The 16,158-nt window shown below is 36.1% G+C and overlaps 2 protein-coding genes across 3 annotated transcripts; both read right to left on the bottom strand.

The window, feature by feature from the left end:
- Nucleotides 1-115: 115 nt before the first annotated feature.
- Nucleotides 116-6,470, bottom strand: aldoca (aldolase C, fructose-bisphosphate, a). Its single transcript, XM_079611440.1, has 9 exons — nucleotides 6,399-6,470; nucleotides 5,245-5,367; nucleotides 4,941-5,152; nucleotides 3,107-3,161; nucleotides 1,921-2,081; nucleotides 1,745-1,828; nucleotides 997-1,171; nucleotides 709-908; nucleotides 116-590 (listed from the first exon to the last, which is right to left on the bottom strand). The coding sequence occupies exons 2-9, from the start codon at nucleotides 5,354-5,356 to the stop codon at nucleotides 495-497; spliced, it is 1,095 nt and encodes a 364-aa protein (XP_079467566.1). The 5' UTR covers nucleotides 5,357-5,367; nucleotides 6,399-6,470; the 3' UTR covers nucleotides 116-494.
- A 903-nt stretch (nucleotides 6,471-7,373) lies between these two features.
- On the bottom strand, nucleotides 7,374-15,758 carry LOC306997876 (ribosomal protein S6 kinase-related protein-like). Of its 2 annotated transcripts, XM_079611438.1 has the most exons (12): nucleotides 15,513-15,758; nucleotides 14,539-14,790; nucleotides 13,666-13,749; nucleotides 13,477-13,545; nucleotides 13,175-13,244; nucleotides 11,270-11,377; nucleotides 11,094-11,134; nucleotides 10,825-10,852; nucleotides 10,191-10,280; nucleotides 9,936-10,024; nucleotides 9,666-9,776; nucleotides 7,374-8,889 (listed from the first exon to the last, which is right to left on the bottom strand). In XM_079611438.1, exons 1-12 carry the CDS (start codon nucleotides 15,537-15,539, stop codon nucleotides 8,572-8,574), a joined length of 1,287 nt encoding a protein of 428 aa, XP_079467564.1. In that variant the 5' UTR covers nucleotides 15,540-15,758; the 3' UTR covers nucleotides 7,374-8,571. The 2 variants fall into 2 exon arrangements, with proteins under 2 accessions (XP_079467564.1, XP_079467565.1); XM_079611439.1 differs by lacking the exon at nucleotides 10,191-10,280 and having other exon boundaries at nucleotides 8,568-8,889; nucleotides 15,513-15,717.
- Nucleotides 15,759-16,158: the final 400 nt, after the last annotated feature.

Genomic DNA, 16,158 nt, shown 5'->3' with positions numbered 1-16,158 from the left:
CATAATAAATCACAAACTCGTAATCCTGCTGTTATTCTTCATCAGAGCAAAGGCTTTATTAAAGCTTTAGATGACAAACGGTTAGATTACAGAAGCGTATAGCACAGATCCTTATTACTATCCTAAACCCTTACATTTTGACAGCAAGTGATAAGGATCAATAGTACACAGTCAACTGTAACTTTATTAATAAACTTATCAGTTTAATCATAATTTTTCTAAAGAACTGTCTCAGCAATAGATTGAAGCTAATTTTACAATGTATTTAAGACAAGCAGCAAGAGGACACCACACATTTCCACATCCTCGGAAACTTACTTAGCAATCACTTTCATGTTCTGTTTTACATCAACATCACATTTCTGAGATAATTAATCATAATATTATTAATTATAATAATAATTAATCTACATATGTTTAAGAGTTTTATATGGAAGTGACAGTGAAATTTGCTAGCTTTCATCTAATGCTGGAATATAGGAATCAACAGCATTTCAATATGCATAGCTGGAAAGGTAATGGGAAAGACCAAAGGCTCCGCCGCTGTCACCACAAACTGTGTACTTCCCTTGGGATGCCAGACTGTTGATCTGAGGACAAAAGACAGAAGTAGAGAAGCGATTAAAAAGAAAGAAAGAATAAACAAACATCTATCTATCTATCTATCTATCTATCTATCTATGTACGGTAAATATATATTTGTCATGCCTCTGCTCGTTTGATGAATTCCTCGGTTGCGGCGGTCTCGTTTTCTCTCTGTCCACGCCAGGTCTTCAGAGCCGAGGCCTGCAGAGCTCTGCCGAACGAGAAGGAAAGAGCCCAGGGCTTCACCAGCGGGCAGTTATTGATGGCATTTAGGTTAATGGAGGCCTCTTCCTCACTTTGACCTCCTGAGAGAAAGGTCACCCCTGAAAGTGCAGGAAGTCTGTAATCACGCAGTTTCCAGACTCGTCTGTGAATTTGAAACCAGGTGTACAGTTTTTATTATATCCTTACCCGTGACAGCAGGTGGGACAGTACGCCGCAGAGCAGTGACTGTTGCCATGGCAACCTCCTCTGCACTGTATTTGGTTGGGCAGCTGTGTCCAGGGGTTACCATGTTGGGCTTGAGTAGTGTGCCTTCCAGATACACATGATGATCAAACATGGCTTTGTAGACCGCTGCAAGCACCTGGATCAATGACAGTGAATTGATTATGATTTCACTTTTCTAACTTTAGTTAGGTGTGTAATGTTGCTGTTTAAGCATAAACAACTTATATGCAAAGTTACAACGCTCAAAGTTTAAAGCAGGGAGATTGCTTTTAAAGAAATTGCTTTTTAAGCAACCCTGGTAGGGACTACACGACATTCCTCCCGGGTAAGTGACATCACCAACCCCAATATTTACATAAACCCCGCCCCCGGAACACGATTTATAGATTATCATGACAGTATGCTAATCAATGACTAGAAGATAATTACACATGAGCTATTTAAATTCATCAACCAACCATTCACAAATGTCCTGTTGCATTCTACATGTTGTCACTTCTTCTTGAGTCTCTTCATCATTGTCTGACTACGGTTTGAACATAAAAGTTTTTCAGTGCATGTGTGCGAGTGCACGCTGTGCCCTCTGTGCCACGAGCAGCAGCTCATTTGCAGGTTTGGAATGACATGTGAGTACTTGATAACATAATTTTCATTTTTGAGTGAACTATCCCTATAAAGAAGTACATCAAAAGTAAGAATAGTAACCAACCCTCTCTGTGACAAACTGGCAGCGCTTTAAATCATGGTCTCCATCAGGCAGGATCTCAGGTTCCACGATGGGTACAATCCCATGCTGGAAGAACAGTTGGGAACATAAACATTATGATCTTTAACATATTTCTATTTGTATTTTATAACTCTCAATTTCACCTCATTGACATTTACCTGCTGACAAATACTAGCATAGCGAGCAAGGACTTTCGCATTTTCTGTAATGCACAGGTTTGACGGGGAGCTATCACTGATTTTCATCACACAGCGCCACTTTGCAAAGTCAGCTCCATCCTTTTTATACTGAGCGCAGCGCTCTGAGAGTCCATCCAGACCTGTGGAGACAGTAGCGCTACATTTTTATTATGTTCAAATTCTGGGTATATTATCATATGTTCTGCCTCAAAATGAACCTAATTAGATTCAATACCTTTCACCAAAAAACAAATCATGTAAAACAGTAAACTTTTAACAATAATACTTCTCACACATTATATCCAAACAAAATTAACATGGTAACTATAAAAAAAAAAAAAAATGCGAATGATAAAAAAGTATTATGTACAGGTAAGTATAATATATGTGACCCTGGACCACAAAACCAGTCATATGGGTAATTTTTTTTAATTGATATTTATTCATCACCAGAAAGCTGATTAAATAAGCTTTCCATCGATGTGTGGTTTGTTAGGATAGGACAATATTTGGCTGAGATACAACTATTGAAAATCTGGAATCTGAGGGTGCAAAAAAAAAAAAAAAAACTTTGAGAAAATCGCCTTTAAGGTTGTCCATGCTGCATTCACTCACAAAAATAAATGTTTTATATTTACGGAAGGACATTTACAAAATATCTTCATGGAACATGATCTTTACTTAATATCCTAATGATTTTTGGCATAAAAGAAAAATCAATAATTTTGACCCATATTGTTGGCTATTGCCACAAATATACCCGTGCGACTTGTGACTGGTTTTGTGATCCAGGGTCATATATATATATATATATTTTAATTGCATTTAGCAATCAAACAGTAGCTCAAACAGTAGAGCATGACGCTAGCAAAAACCACATGCATGAACTGATAAAAATATATGCCTTCACCTCAGCATAATACTGTATATATTTTTTTCTTCCAAATATAAACATATAAATGTAAAAAAAAAAACTCACAGGGTAGTTGAGAATTTGACAAAACAAAATACATTAAAAACAATTTTTATTGTAGAAAATTGCAGGTCAATTTGTCACACAGTCACACAACTTCAAGAAATCAGCATTTCAACAAGAAAAAAAGAAAAGAAAATTCAATTGAATGAGCAGATATTCAGATCCAGAGAACGGATGTTTTTAATATACCTTGTGTAGTGGTCTCTCCATTAGTCCCTGGCAAGGGGACTACACCTTTGTCAACCTGTGAAGAAGGGCAAAAGGTTTTAACAAATATAATTTTTTTAATTCAGCTCATTGGCTTAAACGCACTGTCAGAAAAGAAATGGCAAAAACGGTATCTTTAGAAGCACAACAGCTTATCACAGGGGCAGTACCTTTAAGGCAAGGCAAGTTTATTTATATAGCACATTTCATACACAGTGGTAATTCAAAGTGCTTTACATAGAAGAAATTAAAATAATTACATAAATAATAAAAGAAATAAGAATAATTAAAACAGTTTAGAAAATAAAATACAGTGCAAACAGTCGGACGAACAGTGGCACAGTGCTCATTCAGTAAATGCAAAGCTAAACAGTGGTAATTCAAAGTGCTTTACATAGAAGAAATTTAAATAATCAAAAGAAATAAGAATAATTAAAACCCTATCTGAGATGGAAGTGATTGAGCAGGTTTGCGGTGCCACTGGACCTACAATCCAGGGACGTCCTCTGCTGGGGTGGTGTCTTACACCAGGCCCCCACAGAGCACGTTTCACTTTTGCTGTTTTAAACAAACAGCGAACCTCTATACTCGAGATAATCTTCACTCGCCTCGTCGGAGTGAAGCTCTCCCGTTCCCCTTCAAAATCTCTTCCAATCAGACAGCCCTAAAAATTTATAAAATCTTCCTGAATCACAGTTAAAGGACTAGTTCACCCAAAAATTGTAAAATTATCCCATAATTTACTCACCTTCAAGCCGTCCTAGGTGTATATGACTTTCTTCATTCACATGAACACAATCAGAGTTATATGAAATAATATTCTGGCTCTTCCCAGCTTAATAATGGCATAGTACAAGAGTTTTTGAAGCTCAGAAAAGCGGATCCATCCATCATAAAAGTAATCCATACGATTGCTTTGGGTTAATAAATGCCTTTGAAGAAGCAAAACGATGGGTTTTTGCAAGAAACTTTTTAAACTTTTTTAACTATAATCACTGGCTTCCAGCAACGGCCGTATTCGCATTTACAAGAGAGTCGAGTTCCGGTGGAAGGGTGACCTCTGACCTGACGTATGACGAAGGGAGTAGCGCAAGCGCAATGGAGAATTGACGAACGCAGAGCAAAACAAAATGCTTCTTTTTTTTTAAATGTTGGAGGATTTCGACATAAGAGAAGAGGAGCTTGAGTCTTCAGGTCAGAGGTCACCCTTCCGCCGGAACTCGACTCTCTCGTAAATGCGCGCACGGACGCGGGTCTTTATATTTTATAAAGTTTTAAATATGGATATTTTTCTTACAAAAACCTTTCGCTTCTTCAGAAGGCCTTTATTAACCCACTGGAGTCGTTTGGATTACTTTTATGATGGATGGATGCGCTTTTCTGAGCTTCTAAAACTCGGACACCATTCAATGCCATTATAAAGCTGGGAAGAGCCAGGATATTATTTAATGAAACTCTGATTGTGTTTGACTGAAAAAATAAAGTCATGTACACCTTGGATGGCTTGAGGGTGAGTTATGGGACAATTTTCATTTTTGGGTGAACTACTGGAGCGACTGTGTACCTTATCTACCCCTAACAGGTGCATCTTCATACCCATATGAATATTTTAGAGGTAAATATGGCAGAAAGTTGTCCTTTGAATGGCACTGCCTAAATGGCAAGCTGTTGTACCTCTAAAGATAGATAACATTTAAATACAAATAAATAGTTGGGATCGGGAAATGTTGCAAGCCAGATTCAAACAGCACCAAGGCTCAACATGTCAAAGCAAATTGCTTAGAGCTATGCCATAAACCCAGGTGAGGCTTCATACCTTGATCCCGATAGTGATGCCCTTGTCCTTTATCATCTTGACGAACGGGATGCCATCCTCAGAGTTCTGGTAGAGTGTTTCGTGGAAGAAGATCACTCCACCGATGCAGTTATCGATGCGGTCATCAGCGGTGAAGAGCACCTGACGGAAGAGACGGCGGTTCTCCTCGTTGTTCTCTACCCCTATCTGGTTCAAACGCTTCCCCATGCTGCCTGTTAGAACGTGCACACAACCAAAGTGAGTTCTTGCGGTTTTCTTTTGACGCGGGAATTTCTGTCGAATAACTGGAGTAAGTCCCACTAACCTATGGACTCGTCTGCAGCTAGGATGCCTTTCCCTGGTGACACTATACGCAAAGCTATCTCATGTAGCTCCTTCTTTTTCTCAGTGGTGAGGGGAGGAAACTGATGGGTCATCCTGATACAACCTGAGGATACAGTGAGAGTGAGTGAACACAACAAAACCAAAATGGGGTTTCATCATATATTGCCTTCCTGCTGAAGTCATCTAGGATTCATACGGTTCACATACACTGTAAGAAAATGTTTGTAGAAAGCAGATAATGTGCTGATAATCACCATTATCTTCTATGTTAAATTTATGGACATTTCCTTCAAACTTAAAACACAACACAATGCGTAATTCAAAATACATCTAACACTCTTAAGAATAAAGGTTTTCGTAATGATGTCATAGAAGAAGAATTTTTGGTTCCCCATAGAAACCTTCAGTGAACAGTTCTTAAAAGAAATGTGAAGAACATTTGAATAATCTAAAGAATCCTTTTCCACTATAAAGAACTTTTTTGTGCAATGGGAAAGTTACATGTTAAAGGCTTTACATGAAATGGCAATAAAGAATCTTAAAAGACCAGTGAAAAATCAATGCGGAAAAATTGGGCTCTAATTTGACAGACTTTTCTTAAGACTGTGGAAAACCTGGAAATATCAGGGAATTGTAAGAATTGTAAAAAAATTCTGGCCTAATATTGAAAAATAAATAAATAAAATTCTATTCTAGTCTATGCCCAAATTTAGAACATTAATCGGTTAGAAATTGGTCTCTGTAAGTTCAATCTCTAGAAAAGGATTTTTAAAAATCCTTTTCCAATAAAAATATTCTTGAAGATTTAACACACCTAAACCAGCTCCTAAACTAACCAACTATTCTGTACAGAAAAGCCCAGCATTCACTTTCACAAAAGCTTAACTGATATCACTCTTTGTTATCTGCAACCACAACTGAAGCATATACTATTTACAAGCAGAAACTACTCTCTTTATGAATAACTAAGTTGCCAAATTACTGCCAAATGTTATTTTAAGAGTTCAACTTCTTCTACTTGAAAACCTTTAAACCTTCAGTAGAAAGTAAGCACAATTACACATTTCTGCAGCATCTGGAAACTGATGATCATTATTCTCAGCATTCAAAAGCATTTTCTAAACAGCAACTCACTTTTTAGTAACTTTTTTTGCTCCACTGCAAATTTCACAAATAAATTGTTATCCAGAATGGTCAAGGCAGTAAATTCAACAGATGGAACGACAGCGATACTTACCAAGTCAGAGCAGACCGAAGAACTCAGACCAGAAGGGCTTTTTCCAACAGACGAGATGAGACGTGACTGATTCTTTAACAGTGGCAGTGTCCCAATTCTTTATGAAGGTGATATCCCAGAGGATGCTGACACTTGTAGGGCGGAGCTTAACGTCATGCCCTCATTAAGTTATTGGGGGAGGTGTTAAAGGCCACCAAAGGTTGCCCACCCGATCCCATTTCTCTAGCAGCATGTATTCTCATTATTTTACACACAATGAAATGCAATCTAACTAGATTTTTTAAACGGTGCAAAAGTTGCTAGGGTAGTGTGGGTTGTTGCCAGGGTGTTGCTAAGCTGTCCTGGGATGTTTCTAGGTTGTTCTGGGTAGCTAAATACTCAAAAGAGCCCAGATGAGGCTCGGATCCTTTCTTCAGTGCAAGTCTATGGATCTTTTTGCCCGTTTTATCGTATGCCAGGTGAAAATTGAGTCTGATCCCTATTGTAAGTCACATTTTTTGAGGTATCATTGTAACCTGTGTGCAGAAAGGTCTTCAAGGCAACATGTTTAAATTTAAAGGGGGTCTGTATTCCCGTCAATAATATAATTAGATCAAATATGCCTCAGGCAAATCCTCGAGTCAAGTCAGATGAGACTCCCATCATGCCCTTAGGAAAATGTTGGCAGTCACAGAGCGGCTGAGATTCAAGCATATATGTGTGATAAAAAAATGAGGTGGGGTCATGGCATAATTTCAAGTTCTATACAGGTGAGCAGAATTTTTAGATGACTTCATGATCTAGTTTTTCAAGGACAAAAAATGGAGTCAAAGTTTGGAGATTCAGTTTACCAACACGTTGATTTGTTTTGAAATGATGTGATTGACGCTTTTGGATCTAAAAGTGTCTCATTTATTCAGAACACATGTAATATGCATAGAAAAAGACAGACATTTTTAGGACCATGTCGTTCAATCTGAAAGCAATAAGATAACGTCGATAAAAATGGCAGGTTTAGAGGGATGCCCGATGTCTTACTATACATAAAGGACCGAACACATCTGAAGTAGACTCTCAGGAGAACTGTTAAGAGTTACGGATATTTTAAGCCAACTCTACTGGGGCTGTGATTTTTTTTCTCCCTGATACCTAATTAAAAACATTAATAATGATGCTTTATCTGGTGTTCAATTTTCAGCCCTATTAAGGCTGCTCCCATTTGGGTTTGTCATTGCGCTCACAAATAGGTCACACCAAAGTCTCGAAGTTGGAGAAATGTCTCCAGGTATCATTCGCCGATACATCATTTACCATTCTATCTTTTGAATTGTAATGACATGAAGTTCTACTTTCGTTTGGGAAATTCTATTTTTGGGATATATGTTGAGAATGATCTTTACAGTATGACTGAGAACTCATTTATATAATCAAAGCCAACTGCCAGTGAACAAAAATATCATTCAGCTACTTTTTACCATAATAATTGCACTAATACTAAATTGTATTGCAATTTACTGTATTATAGTATTGTATTGCACCGTTCATTCCATTGGACAGTACATTTCACATATTGTGTATTCCATAATATATTTCATTGTACATACATAACCTGTGTATATTGCATGCAATTTTACGTCCAAGCAACAGAACTATTATTTTGCAACTGGCAATATTGTGACTAAAAAGTTACTTAGTATTAGTATCTATAATTATTTGCCAGCATGGGTTAGTTTTATTTATCAGTCAGATTATCACACTTATAGTGTCCCAGTAAAGGGTAGCACTGTAACCGGTATAAATATATAAAATAAATGTAAAAATGAGGGAAGAAAAAAACCCAACAGTTCTATTATTATAAAAAATACTTCATTAGTAAAGGCAAAAATAGGCAAAATTGAGGTCAAAAATCTAATAAACTTTCTGCAAATTCAGATAAAAATAAATCTGATTATTAAATAGGTCTAAAACAACTCAGTAGTAATACTTGTCAATGAATGGCTAGTCACATCTTTATGGGTAAATTATCAAAAAATACTGTGACATTTTATCTTGTCTTTGGCAAAACGTTGCAAAGTTTGTTCATTTATGTTTTCATGGAGAACTGGTTCCGGTTGCGTTTATGTCAGTCCCAGCTGTGTCTTCATTTACCTCAATCTTCATCAAGGTAGGAGGCAAATCCACAAGGCTCGATGGAGAGTTCAGCAGGTCACACTCAAAATTCTGAAGCAGATCTGACGATAAACCTCGCATGGACCTTTCCGATCGCTCAGGATGATTCTTCAGCTCGAGGATCGGCTTGATGGGACGTCTCTGCAGCAGCTGGGAATCAAAGGACATGCCGCGGAAAAACTTCTGGCTTTGGAAGTGCTCCAGGCACCGTAAGCGACGCGTGGGGAACTTGCATAGAAGCTACATTTGGACAAAGTCACACAGAGTGTTTTAGGTTTGAGTATGTGCGTAAATTCAGAACGGAACTGAGGATCCCTGAATTTTACAATTCAATTCCCGAATTTGATTTAAAGGAAGTAGAATTAAAATTAAAATAAATTCATATAAATGCTGCAAGGGTATTTTTTAATTATACATTTTCAGTATGAATTACCCATAAATTATATCCTATATATATATTATTTATACCCATAAAAATCAGATTATATTAATTATACTTCTTTTTTACATTTATTTATATTTTAAACATACAATATATATATATATATATATATATATATATATATATTAGGGCTGTCAAAAGATGAATCACGATTAATCACATCCAAAATAAAAGTCTGTGTTTGCATAATATATGTGTGTGTACTGTGTATAATTATTATGTATAAATACACACACATTCATGTATATATTTAAGAAATATTTGCATGTATATACTGTATATACATTTATATCATTTATATTATATATAAATATGTTAATATAAATATATATGAACATAAATATAAATATAACCAATTTTTCTTAAATATATGATTGTGTGTGTTTTTATATAAATAATTGTACACAGTACACACACATATATTATGTAAACACAAACTTTTATTTTGGATGTGATTAATCGGTATTAATCTTTTGACAGCCCTACTATATATATATATATATTATTGACGTCTAATACATAATGCAAAAATAACAATGCAACATATACTGTATATAATCATAATGGATGTCACCTCTATGAGCAGAAAGGCCAGAGCTGGACTGAGGTTTGCAGGCATGTCGTATGAATGCTCACTGACCCTGTTCATCATACTACAGTGGTCTGGTTCCGCAGGCAAAGGAAACTAAAAAAAATCACAATAATAAAGAAAAGGCTCAGACGGTCTGAATAAGCAGCCTGTAGCGCTTTCTAAACATCGTCACTGAGATCTGCACTTTTTTCCAGTGACACATTCATCAAGTATAATGCTCATCTTGTAATATGGCCTCTGGATATGTCTTACCCCTCCAGTGGCTAAAGCGTAGATAAGAATACCAAGAGACCACCAGTCTGCAGCATGGCTGTACGGGCCCCCGCTCAGGACTTCAGGAGCTGTTTAATGACCAGATCGTGTAATTAAATGTCCGTTTTTAGAGAAATAGCTCAGTTGCTTCGAGCTATACATGTCTTTAGTTACTGCCAGATATACTTGATGGTAAACACAGTCTTACTATGGAAATCCTATCCTGTTTAAAACGAGTTGAGATTCCAGCCTCACCCATGTACTGTATTGTGCCACAGATAGTAAATGCTCTATCCCCTCGCTCAAGGCGGCGAGACAGCCCAAAATCAGTCAAGCGGACGTGACCTAAATGAGACAGCGTTAATATTTCTATTCCAGTATTCCCTTTACTAAAAGATAAAAGAGTTGAGATTGACATCTTAAAACAATACAAAGACACATATGATCATTTTCTTGCTATATGTGAAAATTCTATCTGTCTATCTTTATGTCTTTATGTCTATATGTATGTATGTATTTATGTACATATCTATCTATCTATCTATCTATCTATCTATCTATCTATCTATCTATCTATCTATCTATCTATCTATCTATCTATCTATCTATCTATCTATCTATCTATCTATCTATCTATCTATCTATCGTATCTATCTATCTATCTTCTATCTATCTATCTATCTATCTATCTATCTATCTATCTATCTATCTATCTATCTATCTATCTATCTATCTATCTATCTATCTATCTATCTATCTATGTATATCTATCGAGGAGACAGAACATGTTTAACAATAACCAACGATATTGTACAAATGTACAAATATTATGGTGGTGCATGGCTGTCACTGATGTTTACCATAATGCTGCAGTCTGGATCAGCTTTACCTTTATCAGTCAGAAGGATATTCTCCATCTGTTTAAGAAAAAGAAAAAAAAATCAGAGCATTTTATAGGGCTGAATACAAACGTTTATCAACTTCAATCACTTATTTATATTTAGTTATATTTTTAAACACAGAGTGGTCACATCTAAACATTTGTATATTCCTTGTTCATGTTCGATGTTCAACTTGAGACAGCTTTCTGTCAGAAACCAGAATACATAAACATAGCAGTCAAACTAAATAAACAAGTACTGTACGGTATTGTAATACCTTCACATCCCTGTGTATTATTCCGAAGTCGTGCAAAAATCCTGGAAAGGAAAAAAGTGTGGTAGCATATTACTTTGACTGTCATTGATACGAATCTACAACACCAGTGAGTGAAAAAGACTCAAGACTAAACATGTTAGATTATTTAAATACAAATGAAAAGCACAAACACTCACCCAAGGCAGAGCCCAATTCAGCAGCAAACACGCGGACATCTCTCTCATCAAACCGGCCCTTCAGTGTCCAGTAAGTGTACAGGTCTCCAGTGCTGCAGTAATCACACACTGAAGACAAACACACACATAAGAGATGAGAAAGACAATGTCACAGTAGACTGAGTGGCCTGACCTTGAGGCCACCTATTATAGATCAAACTCTAAAGGGACTTCATTCAAGCATGATATGAACTGGAGCAGTATTTTTGAGTATAATCACAAGCCAGTGACACAATTTCAGTCTGTCACAGGGTCACGGAGGGAGACTTTGGAAAGGAAGAAGACAAAAATCAATGATTAAGTCTCCTGGCTTGCCCTGGCTGGTGAACGGATGTGGAGAGAAGAACATGGGGCAAAAGGGTTTAACAAAAACACATCGAACGAAACAGATCAATCACATGGAAAAGGACAAAATCAAATACAATCAAGTAGAGCATTGGGCAGATCTTTCAATACACATTCATAACCAATTATTTTCTACAGGATTATATATATACAGGATTAATTGTTTTCATATCTCTGGAAAATGTATTATATGTAGTAAATAATTTGGTATTTTACTTAACTTTTTATATATAAATATGAATATGTATTTTATACTTTTTACAACTCATTATATGTAATTGTGATTGTGCGATGATTTTGTGTACAGAGTACAGATAGATGTTAAACTTGAAGAGAAACATTTAATCATTTTAATAATTTAAGAAATGTAATAAAAATTTATTTGAATAGCATCCATAAAACCCTAAGTGAACAAGCTAAAGACGACTGTGTTATTGAAAGGTAAAATAAAACACTTAAAGGGGCTATATGTAGGAATTTCCATGTGGTAATGGATTTTTTTATTGCCAATGTGTTAACAGATAGTAACAAAACTTAAAAGACGAGACCTTCCCAGACTTTCTAGTTCGTCTATGAAAGCCTGTAGAAAGATTTTTATGTGAAGGCCTCGGGGCATTTTTTGCTGGGAAAAATTTAAAGGATGAGACATTTATGCTCTCCCGAGAGCATCACTTCCGTTCAATGACACGTGAAATGAATGTTTATACAATGTTCAGGAAAATGCAGAAAAAAACATTCTGCACTATAATGTCATTGTGTCATGCAAAGAAAATGGGTTCATTCAAGCTATACCCTCACATAGCCAGATATTCTAGTCTATCTCTGATATTTACGTTATAATCAGACTATCATATCTGTCATTTTAATTATGTTCTTTGTTGATATGATGTTGGTGAATTGCAGAGCTGGTGAAAACATATCCACATCATCCTCGCTACGATCAGATGCTTCCTTAACTGCTGCTTTCTCACCACTGCCGTTTTTGTTGTTGTTGTTTTTTGGGGGATAGTTCACCAAAAAAAAAAAAATTCTGTCATCATTTACTCACCCTCATGTTGTTCCAAACTTGCATGAGTTTCTTTCTTCTGTTCCACACAAAATAAGATATTTTGAAGAATATGGGTAACCAAACTGTTGATGGGCCCCATTGACTTCAATAGTATTTGTCTTTCTACTATGCAAGTCAATGGGGCCTTGTTTGGTTGTCCATATTCTTCAAAATATATTTTCTTAAGTGTTCAACAGAAGAAATAAACTCATACAGGTTTGGAACAAAATGAGGGTGATGAGGCCTAAATGATGACAGGATTTGTATTTTTGGGTGAACTATCCCTTTGAGTTATTGGCTGCAGTTCACTTAACAGCCACCGGTGTCACTAATAACAAGAGTTTCTGAATTCTACACGAAGCCTCTTTAATTTCTTTTCAGTAGAATAAAATGATTGCTATTAATGGCATGATTTCTAAGCAGTCTTTAGAAAGCAGAATGAAAAATGAAATATTGTATGTGGTGTGACTCACTGATGAAGAGATTGCTCTGGCTCTGCCAACAGTCCCGGAGACTGAGGAGGAAAGGATGCCTGACTTGTCGCTACAATGTAACAGTTGACAACACAAAATGAGATGGACATGAGTGCAGGCGCTGAGAGGACATGAGAGTAAACTCTAATGGAATGAACAAAACAATTGAAGTATGTAATATGTGCATGCTTATAGGCTATTGACTGAGAGGAAGTCAGTGTTGTCCGTGTATCACTGGCCCGGTTAGAACCAGATCAGACGAGCCGTAGCCGACACAGACGCAGCGGCGCAGTGTGACTCACTTGAATTATAACCTCCTCTTTGGACTGCTGGAGGACTCCATGTCTCAAAACATCAGCCTTGGGTAAAACCTAACCAACAGTGACACAAGAAATTCTGAAGTGAAGAAGGCGCAGTGTACCAAACACATCACATTTTTAAAAATGAAATAGAATGATAGAGAATTTAGAACAAGGCATGAAAAACATCACCTTAATAGCATAGGTCTCATCTTTAGACAGATCCTTCACCTTCAGGATTGGACCAAACGAACCTTTAGCTATAAAACCAAGAATCTGAGAAAAGAATCGTTACAAAAAAAAAGAAAGAAAAAAAAATCCCAGTATTTAAAGGTTCCCCTTGTGAAAAGGAAGAGCACTTAATTGTATTGAATGTGAAAATCTTAAAATCAAATCTTAAAAGTATATTTTTTGACAACTGCACTTGAAGACAGTATAATATTAATGAAATAAAAGCCCACTTAAGTGTACAGAGAGTACACTTTCATGACTATTTAATCACATTTTTATTTTTACAAACTATTTTATCAAACATAAAAGTTTGTGTATACACACACACACACACACACACACAAACACACACACACACACACACACACACACACACACACACACACACACACACACACACACACACACACACACACACACACACACACACACACACACACACACACACACACACACACACAGTGTTCAAGTTCAAAGTGTGATACATTTTCATTTAATTTCAATCAACAATTAAGTGTCCAAAGCATTATATTCAGTTTTCTCTTAAGTCTATCCTTTAAAAGTACTGTATATTATTTCTGAAATAACTACTATTTTTAAAAGTATGCTAAACAAGAGACAGTTGACACATCATTATAAATGGGAATCATTTAATCACCCTTATGTCATTCGAAACCTGTATGAATGTTTCATCTGTGGACTTTCATTCTTCAAAATGTCTCTTTTTGTGTTCCACAGAGCATAGTCATATGGGTTTGAAACAACAAGAGGATTTTTCTTTTTGGGTGTCACATTTTTAAAGGATTTTATGATGACTATTCCATATATAACTACCTGTAAATGCATGTGTCCAGTAAACCTGTGCGGGAATTCTGGCAGGAAAATGGAAATAAAGCCCGGCAGTGTCCACTCTAGACGAGGCCCCTCAGGGTTTGCGTCTGAGGGCCGGGATTGCTCAGAGATGGGGTATTCTCTGTGCGGGATGCTGTGATGAACAAGCGGAGCCGAGAGAGACAGGAAGCCCTGATGACATGACAGGGATCTCCTCTTCACCAGGGATGATGATGATGATGATGATGATGATGCCTGGAGTGAAGAGGACATTACTGATAAACAACTGTACAACTGTAACATATAATGCTTAACAGATCAGTAGCTGGTGTGCATTTAAACAAATGCAATGGTCCCGAAAAGAGTGATAGTGCATTATAAAGCAAAATATAGAATCAAGTGGCATTTCAAAACCGCAGTGAATGTGATAAACTCTTATAGGCTAGTCTGCAGTGAAATAAATTGTTGGACCAAATTGCATGTATGACAATACTCAAATGAAAGTTTAGTAGACATGTTTTCAGTATTTTCTACGTTTCTACATAGTTTTTTTTTTTTAATGAACTAATAAACGGTGAATCATTGTGTAATGTTATGTTACTGTAATTTGTGCGTATAACGACATGATCGTCAATATCATCCGGTGTGGTACCATGGAACTATCGATACCAATAAAGAACCTTTATATTTAAGAGTGTATGCCATTATTATCAACATCCTCTTGTAAACCATTATCATAAAAGTAAACACATTTAATTAAATAACACATACAGCCGCAGGTGTCAATGTAATCGGAATATAATTTTGCCTCATGAAATTGATATTTTAGGTTCTATTTTAGACCCACGAAACTGCAAAGCACGATCAATATTTATATCAGACCGATGTAACTGTGTACACCCTGACTTATTGTACAAACTATTAGCCTACTTTATTATTCGTCGATAGGAGTTGTGAAGAGTAGTAAACACTCTTACCTTATTTTTACTCCCGTCGCCGCCCATCACATTTTATAAACAATAAATAAACGACTTGCGATCTTCTTTAAAAACAAACCTATTTTCACACAGAAGTCCGTCAATTGAACCCCATGTCAGTTCTTTATATCATCTTCTTTTCTTTCCCACACAAAATAACGCTGTTTTAATAAGCGCATTAGTCGGTATCCAAACCTTTGATACACACGTGGGAGCGCCGCCTACTCATTAATATTAACATATAAACAACGATCACGTTACAGCAATGCACTTCATCATGCATCAGAAACGTCATAATCGATTGATTACGTAACTCACATACGGACGTAACCTTTTTTTCTAGTGGCATCTAATGTCCAGTGGAAAATCAATGTATTTGTAATAATGTACTGAACGATAAAATACTTAAATCAAATTCTGGTAGCTACACAGACTATAATATCTTATACTAGTAGATAGCCTACTATTATTTTCTGTTTACTTCAGTTCAGTCTGTTTAAGAAATTCTAAAAATTCAAGCTTTATTTCTTTAACACATGGTTAACTGTTTTAAAGAATCCTTATTATTGATGCTTACTTATTATAACAGATTATTGATTACTTAAATAATATATATATAAATTTTTTTTTACATCAAAGCTTTATA

The sequence above is a fragment of the Phoxinus phoxinus genome (genome assembly GCF_949152265.1).
Source record: "Phoxinus phoxinus genome assembly, chromosome: 4".
Lineage (NCBI taxonomy): Eukaryota > Metazoa > Chordata > Actinopteri > Cypriniformes > Leuciscidae > Phoxinus > Phoxinus phoxinus.
The sequence above is the reverse complement of the archived record's forward strand: the minus strand, read 5'-3'. Positions and strand labels throughout refer to the sequence as shown.

What these genes read in the sequence shown, in the direction of transcription:
- aldoca (XM_079611440.1), bottom strand. Translation starts at nt 5,356, where the DNA reads ATGACCCATCAGTTTCCTCCCCTCACCACTGAGAAAAAGAAGGAGCTA. An exon ending in GCATCACTATCGGGATCAAG is followed by an intron (nt 3,162 to 4,940) that starts GTATGAAGCCTC and finishes CCTTCTTCACAG; the next exon opens with GTTGACAAAGGTGTAGTCCC. An exon ending in AATTCATCAAACGAGCAGAG is followed by an intron (nt 591 to 708) that starts GCATGACAAATA and finishes TTTTGTCCTCAG; the next exon opens with ATCAACAGTCTGGCATCCCA.
- LOC306997876 (XM_079611438.1), bottom strand. Translation starts at nt 15,539, where the DNA reads ATGGGCGGCGACGGGAGTAAAAATAAG. An exon ending in TGAATTGGGCTCTGCCTTGG is followed by an intron (nt 11,135 to 11,269) that starts GTGAGTGTTTGT and finishes TTTCCTTTCCAG; the next exon opens with GATTTTTGCACGACTTCGGA. An exon ending in TGGCCTTTCTGCTCATAGAG is followed by an intron (nt 8,890 to 9,665) that starts GTGACATCCATT and finishes GTCCAAATGTAG; the next exon opens with CTTCTATGCAAGTTCCCCAC.